The 10,030-nt window shown below is 38.5% G+C and overlaps 1 protein-coding gene across 1 annotated transcript; it reads right to left on the bottom strand.

The window, feature by feature from the left end:
* Positions 1-8,532: 8,532 nt before the first annotated feature.
* On the bottom strand, positions 8,533-9,642 carry npy2r (neuropeptide Y receptor Y2). Its single transcript, XM_063475196.1, has one exon. It carries the CDS (start codon positions 9,640-9,642, stop codon positions 8,533-8,535), a length of 1,110 nt encoding a protein of 369 aa, XP_063331266.1.
* Positions 9,643-10,030: the final 388 nt, after the last annotated feature.

Genomic DNA, 10,030 nt, shown 5'->3' with positions numbered 1-10,030 from the left:
GGTCTCTGTATGTGTAGCCTTATTAACAACAACAACATGGCTAAATTATGTCCTCAACATGTCTTGAAGTTCTCCAGAGGCCTGGTAATGAACTAATCATTTGATTCAGGTGTGCTGACCCAGGGTGACATCTAAAACCTGCAGGACAGCAGCCCTCGAGGCCTGGAGTTCCCCACCCCTGCTCTAACAGATCCAGCTCTGTTTATGTATAGTTTAAGCAAGGGGTGTCGAACTCCAGGCCTCAAGGGCCGGTGTCCTGCAAGTTTTAGATACCACCCTGGGTCAACACATCTGAATCAAATGGTTAGTTCATTACCAGGCCTCTGGAGAACTTCAAGACATGTTGAGGAGATAATTTAGCCATTTGAATCAGCTGTGTTGGATCAAGGACACATCTAAAACCTGCAGGACACCGGCCCTCGAGGCCTGGAGTTCGATCGTGGTTTAAGCTAACAAATGTTAGAAAACTAAAACGATGAATGTATTTGTTAAAATTCAACATGTACAAACTCATTAAATCTCTGGCATGGTTGTATGCCCGTCATTGGTGTGAAATATCCACCTGCTTCATATTTGAAAGGTGGATATTAAATGTTGGCCGTTTATAAGCTTTATGGCTATATGCATTTGTTAGCCACGACAGCATTAGCTGTTAGCAGTTCACATGCTAAGTCTGTGGAGTGTTTTGTAAAGCAGTGGATTGGCATGGATGCTACCAGAAAAGGGAAATTCAGTGACTTGGTGTATATGTGAGAAGTTTTTGCTATCTCATTTCAAGATCACTTTCAGACTAGCTAACAAATTTTTATGTTTGTCAAGGATGTATTTTGAAGTAAAAGCAAAGCTAAAATTAGGCAAGATGGCCAAATCAAGTGGATCACCAAATACTATGCAGTACGTACCATGTATATAGCCACGAAGCTTGCAAAGTCATCAAAGTGATTTCACTTACTGTGGGTGATTGGACCTCTTGGGAATGTGTGTGGTTGCGTTGATTAAAAACAGCAGCCTCATCTCTCTAATCTTTAATTTTTGAGGAAAACCTCATCAACACTGGCAGCAACCACCCTGTGAGATCACCTATATGCAATATGACAGCCACTCCTTAGTTCGTTGGCCTCTTTGTATTGTTAGTTGTGCACCATATCGCACATTTCCTCTTGAGTGAATGAGTAGCTAACCTTGTTATGCACCATTTCAAAGAACAATGGAGAGTTACACAACTGAGTCTGCAAAAGAGCAAAAACAGGCAGATGAATCTGTCATTGCAGACGCACAAAACCACATAACTTTATTTTTATCCTCAGTCAACATCCGATTCTAATTTCCAGGATGTCAGATTGAAACTGTGGTAGCACACAATTGGAGTCATAAAATAAAAATACAGCATGTGGTTAAGTGTTATAAAATCCTTGAAATTATACAAGTCTCCATTATCTCAACTATTGGAGTGCTGGATCTAGTCCAATGCTAAATAAACAATAATACTCAATATTACCAAAACTATGGTTAACTGTCTTAAAATATTGGAGAGTAACTTTAGTTTATATGACATGAACCTGTTGAGACAGCAGGGGGAGCCATAGCATTATTGTTTGTTCTGTTATGACCATTCTACATGATGTTTTTGAAGTGTTTTGAGGTTTAATTAATTACCTAAGTAGCAATTGTGGTGAATTTTCTCTAGGTCCGAATTTAACATTTAAGATAATTGTGAATTATTAATCAACAGATTGTACCTAAATTAATTTCTTTAACCTGCACTCATAAAATATCTTGATTAACTGCTGCTAGTCAAACACTCACATGCACACTTTCTAAGCTTTTTAACCTGTCAGTTTATTTGACCTACATCTTAATCAGGTGCTGGAAATTAGGCAGAAGTTTCACACATTAACCCGAGCAGGAGGTTAAGTCAATTAAAATCAACAACACATTACTAATCTACAAATCTAGCACGCTGAAGATTCAGAAAACTTTTGCAGAAGTTGGACAAAATCACAGTTAAAAGCCATTTACCATTTAGGTTTATGCACTTTCTCTGAGGAAAGAAAAACTTCTAAGGATACAAAAAAACTGTGACACCTAGAGCTGAACAATGCCAACGAGGAAATGCTCGGGAGGTTTCATAACATTTACTATTACAACATAATCAGTGATGCACCTAGCTAACCAACCTAGCTTTATCCACTCCAAGGACCAAGTTTTTAAAAAATAAAATAAATAAGGGACCAAAATGCCAGACTTGGTATCTCACACACCAGTTGGAAATGTCACGGTAGGTATGAGCTACTTTTTATCTGATATATAAGAATAAGAATAAGAATAACTTTATTTATCCCGAGGGAAATTCTTTTGTCATGTACATGCTCAAAGCAGCAGGAGAGACAGAGGAACAGATAAATAAGATATACAATATATACAATAAGAATAGTAGTATACAGTAATATACAGTAGTAGGATAGTGCAAGACAGTATCAAATAACTCTAACGAAGTAATATAAATGACTGTATCCTGGAGAATAAATAACTTAATTATCAGTGCAGGCGATTCTAGAAAGTGACATAGTATTGTGCAATAGAATAAAGGGAGTAGCAGCGTATGATGGGGGGATGAAACAAATATTCAGTATTCAAGGTACTGTTGGGTAATATTGCACGGTCTGAAAAGGAACAGAATAACATTGGTAATAGTCTCAGGAAAATCACCTACAGAGTGAGGAAGAGTTAAACAGTCTTATTGCCACCGGTACAAAGGATTTACTGTGGCGGTCAGTTCTGCATTTCGGGGCAATGAGTCTTTTGCTGCGTTTGCTCCGATGGTCCATCATGGGGGCGTGCATGGGGTGACAGGGGTTGTCCATGATAGAAAGAAGCTTTTTTAGCATTCTCCTCTCAGACACCTCCTCCAGGTTCTCAAGTCTGACACCCAGGAAGGAACCAGCCTTTCTAATCAGTTTGTTCAGCCTGTTGGCATCAGCTGTCTTCACTCCACTTCCCCAGCACACAGCTGCAAAGAACACGACGCTCTCCAACACCGAGTGATAGAACATGGTCAGCATTTTCCTACCAACACTGAAGGACCTGAGCCGCCTCAGTAGGAAAAGCCGACTCTGCCCTTTTTTGAAGATAGCACTGGTGTTCTTGGTCCAGTCCGGTTTACAGTCCAAGTGTACCCCCAGGTACCGGTAGTCCTCAACGATCTCCACATCAGCCCCTCTGATGGTGACAGGGGTAGGAGGAGGAGCCTGCTTCCTAAAATCCATAATCAGTTCTTTTGTCTTTGTGATGTTAAGTTGTAGGTGGTTAAGCTCACACCACTCGACAAAGCTGTCCACCACACTCCTGTACTCCTCCTCCTGTCCATCCCTGATACAGCCCACAATGGCAGAGTCATCCGAGAATTTCTGCAGATGACATGACTGAGACTTGTGCCTGAAGTCAGATGTGTAGAGGGTGAAGAGGAAGGGTGATAGGAATGAATGGACATTTTCTGTTTCTGTAGCTGTTGCTAACATGTTGGCTGCTTATACAAAATAAATCTGATGTTGGTCACATTACTTAAAAGTTTATTGGAAATGGTTTGCACACAAACTTTCACTTTAGATCAACACATTAACATAAATCTTAGACTTCACCTGCACCACTTTACCCTCTGATGCAAATTTCAGTCAACCAAATATAATTTATTTCAGTTGTGCAATGAACGTATAGTAGACAGAAAATACTGCTTTTTCACTCATTTTCAGTCCAGTACTTGTACCTGATCGTTTTCCGATAAATGTTGTTGTTTGTTACAACACTTAACATTGACCTATGAATGATTCAAGCATAAAAAAACGACCAAATGAGGAAAAAGTGTTGTTTCTACAAGTAACTGACCGCTTAAGAGAGAACCAATATTTAAGTTTTACTATGACGCTGTTGCAGAAACACAACATTTCCATTTCCTTTGTTGAATACATCAAAAATGTCAAAGATAATACAGTTTGACAGACATGAAATAACCTTGTTGTACCAACACACTGATTCCCAAAGAACTATTAGCCAAAACCTTGGCATATCCCAACATGATGTGCAGTGTGTCCTTTGTGGAAACTGGACAAGTGTAAGACAAAAAAGTAAGTGGAAAGCTTAAAAATTATCTTTAGCAGATAAGCAGTGTCTGAAAGTCATGTCCTTGAGAAATGGGGGGAAAAATCCAGCAAAGACCAGACACTGGACCTAAAAGATACATCTGAAGCTTTGATCCATCTACTCCTCACTGAAGCGTCATCAGAAATGCTCTCAGTGGAACGGTGCATATCAAGAAGCAATTCTTCAGGAAAGGAAGTGAAGGGAAAATGCTGAGGTGTGCCAAATTACACAGGAACTGGACTGAAAATCAGTGGCCTTGTAGTAATTCATCTAAATTGAAATTTATTGCTCAGTCGGTCATCAGGATGTATGGAGGATGTCAGCAGAAAGGTACAACAGTGAGTATCTACAGCCATTTGTAAAACATGGTGGAGGCTCTGTCATGGTTTGGGGCTGTGTTTCAGCCAGTAGTGTTGGACATCTTGTAAAAAAAAAATAAAATTTTGATTCACCATGCAGTATGATGGCAATTATCCCAAACACACTGCTAATGCAGCAAAAGCATACTGGATAGAGAAACACACTGTGGGACACGGATAGTCATGGATTGGCTTCATCAGAGCCCGGACTCAACAAGCAGTGTGGGGGGATCATTTTGGACAGAGAGCAGAACAAAAGGCAGAAACATCCAAAGAAGAGCTTTCAATGTCCTTTAAGAAGCCTGGAGAACTATTCCTGAAGACCACTTAAAGAAACAAGACAAGAAAGCTTCCAGGCTGTCTTGAAGAATAAAGGTGGTCATACCGAATATTTACTTTCAAGCTCATTAAAATTATAAACCTTGTTTTGGCCTTATATGCTGTATTTCCATGTGTGCACATTTCAGTAAATCACTGCACTTATTTCAAATTTCCTGGGAAAACATGAAGAAATCAGACTGTTTCAAGACTTTTGCACAGTGTTGTATATATAATAACAGAAAGCCACTCAAGTGGCTGAAGAAACCCAGGGAATCACCAATAACCAATAAAACTTTCTTCTCTACATGTGAACCAACTGATTGATATCCTGCCACACTATCTAATTATTTCACAATGGGAATAAAATTAATTGGCAAAATCAATGCTCACGATATCTAACAAAATGTCATTAATTAAATATTAATACATATTGACAGAAAGTCGTGAGATTGACATGGCAGGTGACTTAAGTGCCTTCTGGTATGAAAGCCAAAGGACATGGCGACCAGCAAAAAATAATAAAATTGAATTTGTTTTAAAGCTATTGTTCAATTTATTTGATTAGTATGTACCCTCATCCTGGACAGATGCTTTGTGACAGCAGCACCTGCTCTGCCAGACAGCCAAAGAAACAATTATTGATTTAATGCTGAATACACCATGAATAGCTTACTAAAAATGGAGACCCACAGCCAATATCCCAGTCCCTTGGCTCCTCACGTACACGTAAAGTAAATCACTAAGGACGCGGTCAACAGGAAGAACACTTCAAAACCTGAGCGCCGAGATAATCAGTGTAAGAGTAAATAGTGGTGATTACAATGCTCACTGCAAACAAAGACAATTGGGGGAGGGGTAGGAACTATTTTACTTTCCTGTTGAACTCAGAATTAAATTAAAAAACAAACAAACAAAAAAAAGTGCAAACATCTGCAACTACAGCTAAGACACCACTGAATATCAAATGATTCTCAAATTTAAAGCAAGGACAGAATAATTAGTGGCATTTACTTCACATGCCATTTCTTAAATTTGTTACATTTACATGTCACGAATTAAACTATATATTAAATATTCATTATCTATCAATAAAATAAGTGTGTATGAAGGTTAATTCACACAGGAAGGCAATAACGTCATCATTGTACACAGTTTTATAACTGTGATCACAGATGATCACAGTCAAAATTTCAACGTATTCACGACTCCTGTACTTCAAACCATGCATTCAAATCATGACCATTAACAAGAGCATCAAAGAAATATTTAAAACCCAATCAGATTAAGTGTTGTTTACGATGCAGATTAGCTGGAAAAGAGCCACTTTATGTCAGAAATAAAGTTTAGGAGTTTAGCATTAACCACACGTAAAAGTTTAAGGAAAAATTAAATAGATGCAGGGATTTAACGGTTATACGATAATTCGGGTAAAAAGCTTGTTCTTGGTTTCACTTGCTTGTCTTAGCTGGGCTCTTCTGCTGAATCGTCTCTAAACGTATTGATGCTATGAGAAGCACAAGAAAGCACATGATCAACATAACTGTAATTGCATAGATGGTATTTATAATTTATAGTATATTTGTACCATCACTGCAAACACTGTCATTATAGAGCTCCTAATAGCACATTTTCATTTTGCCACAGTTTGTTAACCTTGTAAACCATTACAGCTTTGCTGCTTTCTTACACGTTGAAAGTGAATGCTTAGACAGAAACATGGATACGTTAACTTTTCCAACTATATCTTTATAACCCTGGAAGCCTGAGCTGAACTGGCAACTTAAACTTTAAATTCACTGGATATTCAATTCTTTCAATTATATCATAATTTTTCTGTTATTTATTATTGAGTATTTATTCTTAATTGCACAATCCAAGTCAAACACTTAGCAACAGCCAATTTAGTACGGCCTAGGTTCTTTTTATTCTTCTTATTTTATTTATTCTACATGCTCCTGTGTAAAAGACTGATTCATGGAACAAAATGCACAATGACAGTAACAAATCTATCTATTAGCAAAAGCAAGAGCAGATATTCTTTAGTACTTTGTAATCTGATGCAATTGTGCAGAACACTGCTTGTTAAACACCACACGTGTTTCTTCCAACATGTTGGTGAAGAATGAAATCTCTTGCAATCATTGAGATAACACTTTTCTCCAGTCTTTGCCAAACATACCTGGAAACACCCACACGTGCTTGAAATCAGTTATACAACAGGCAGCCTGAGCCTTAGAAGCTCAACTCCTTTGTAAGAACTCTGCAAACTTTGAGATAAAGAGAGTGGGAGGAAGAGGAAGATAAGGGGAATAGGAGGGAGAACATCAGAACCAAGAACAAACCTTGGTCCGGTCCTCTTTTTCAAGCAATGAAAGGCATGCAAGTACATCAATGTGATTTCAGTCCACTCGACAGAAGAGCAAGGTGATATCTTCCCCGTTGCCAAGCCACGGATGGCACTGCTCGTGATGTGGACGATGTGATGTGTGGAGCATAACAAAGGACAGGATCAAACAGTACTTTTTTTGTTTACCTTACATTTTTCATTTTTCTGTATTTATTTTGTTTCAGTAAGTTTATATATAACCCTATAAGAACAACCAATACAATTGTTAAACTTTTCTGTTTCTGTGTTCACAAATGTGAGCAGCAGATACAGTTATTGCCCCTCTAAAGGTTTAATTGTTTGAAAAGTAATTGCTAGGTTAGACTGCAAAGTTTCATTTTGACATAGAAGATTGGTGTTTATCTTCAAGCCTTGTGTCTTATCAGTGTGTACATTTTTAACACAACAAGCCAAATTCATTAAAAAAGTGTGGCAGGGACCACAAATTAAAAAAATGTAAAATAAAAATAAATAAATGACTACAAACATCTGTTTTTTTAATTGCTTATGATAAAATGCTTACTGTTTTAATTATTTATTCATATTGTGAGAGAATAATCCAATTAGCTAATTAATTAATTAATTAAACATGTCAAGACTTTGCTACATTTCAGTAAAATGTGTCAATAAATACGCCATTAAAGTCTGTGCAGCCTGGCATCAGCGTGAGCAGGAAAATAAATTATTAGGATGAACGATCAGAAAAACATGAGATTTTGAGAGTGGGGGAGGTTTTTTGGTTTTCAGCTTTTTTGTCACAATAATATATTGTTGTTTCATTCTAGTGTCGAGGAAGCTTATTCTGATATTTGAGAAGCTTTTGTGGTAACTTAAGGGTGGGAGCCGAACCAAGAATTCAAATAAACTTCAAACAATGTTAATAAAGAAAAAATCAGAAAAGCTAAAAATCAATTCATGTTATGCAGATATTGTAAGAGAGCTGTACTGGTGGCGTTGCAACAGAAATCAAAATTGAGAAGAAGTTCATTATTACAGCGCGTATTTGTCAGTTATTTTTCAGACTGCAAAAATGTAGATAACACCAGTATATTGCGGATGGCAGATTGGATCCTGCAGTATTTTAAGACATATACATGTATGTCACGAAGCCATGAGTACAGTTTCACAGGTGTGTTAATGATACCCCCCTTTGTTGCTCTATTTGATGTTAGAAGTTAACTACTTTAAAGTTTAAGCCCTTTAAAACATTTAAAAAGTCCTTTTAATCATCCATTATTATGTGTGGTCAAAATGCCCAAAATAAACATAAAATACACACTTCACATTTGAACAGCTAATTATCAGTCCATTCCCTTAAATTGTGCAACTTTAGACATTTGTTGATTTACAATCAGTACAAACCCCATCTTCGTCTTTCTGTGTCTCTCTGGCTTTGGAGCATCTTGCGGTCACGCTGGAAAGCGGGTAACACTTAAACACAGACATAAAAGCCATCCTGTAGTTGTTGTTCATCCAGCCGTACAGGATGGGGTTGACGAATGTTGAGCACATCGCTATGATATGGAACACAGTGAAAAGCAGCTTGAAGTCCTTCATGTACGGCACGCTGCTGTCGATGTCAACGGCCAACTGGAAGGCGTGGAAAGGCAACCAGCTGACGGCAAAGACCACCACCATGGTCAGGAGCATCTTGGTGGTCTTCTTCCTTCGCTGATTACGGTCATTTCGATCGTTTCGATGAGCCATGTGATTCTTCAGTTTATTCCAGATGCGAATGTAAGCGACAGAGTTGATTATTAAAGGCAAACAGTACTGAACCAGAAGCATCGATATACTGTAGATGGCTCCATTCATGCTGCTTCCCGGCCACTTCTCCGCACACACGTGAAGAGTATCGGCCGGTGACAGATCAAGCATCTCGTACTCCCTGAAAATGGCAAGGGGACTAGCCAACAGGGCACTGACGGCCCACGTGATGACGATAACAACAGCACACATGTCTTTGGACATCTTAGTCTCCATGTGGTAGACAATGTTCCTGTGGCGGTCCAGAGCAATGATATTCAGAGTGATGGTGGACACGTGCACAGCCATGCCTTGAGCACAGGGTAGCATGAAGCACAACACCTGACCAAACATCCATTTGCCATAGAGGGTGTTGACAAGGGTGAAAGGTAAGCACAGCGTGTTTACGAGCAAGTCAGCAACAGCCAAGTTTACGATAAAGAAATTGGTCACAGTCCGCAGATTTTTGAACTTGTAGACGACATATATCACCAAGGAGTTCCCAGTGACTCCAAACAAGATGATTGTGCTGTAAGCAAGGATGAGGATAACTTGAACTGCAACCAGCCTTGTGCTGTCATCCTCCATGAGAAAGTTCTCACCATACACTGTGTACGCGGTTGAGCAGCAGTTAGAAGGTTGAAGCTGATAATCTTCTACTTGAGTCATGTTTAATTGTTCTGCTGTGTTCATGACTAAAAGAACCAGAGTCAATCTGTGGAACAAAAAGTAGATATGGACATTAGTTGTGGCTCATGTAATAGTCTATTAACTATTAGCCAGTAGTTTATATTGTGTGCTCTATTAGTAGTATTAGTATTAAGTCTGCATTAGTCAAAATCACAAGTAAGCTCTGTAAAATGCAAATCTACACGTGAGAAGTCACTGAGGGACAGCCCTCATTTTAATTAATTCATACATTGAAAGTTTTTTTTATGTGGTTTAACTTTGAAAAGTCCACCATTTATGTTAAATATCAGCCAGTTACCAAAAACCTCACAGTTACACCGGAGTTTTGACAGAACACTTGCTGGTGGCACATAGGTTTGCTTGGGGTGATTGCAGATATTGACTCTGAAGG

Source organism: Pelmatolapia mariae, linkage group LG6 (assembly GCF_036321145.2).
Source record: "Pelmatolapia mariae isolate MD_Pm_ZW linkage group LG6, Pm_UMD_F_2, whole genome shotgun sequence".
NCBI classification, from domain to species: Eukaryota; Metazoa; Chordata; class Actinopteri; order Cichliformes; family Cichlidae; genus Pelmatolapia; species Pelmatolapia mariae.
This window is presented reverse-complemented; position numbering and strand designations above follow the sequence as displayed.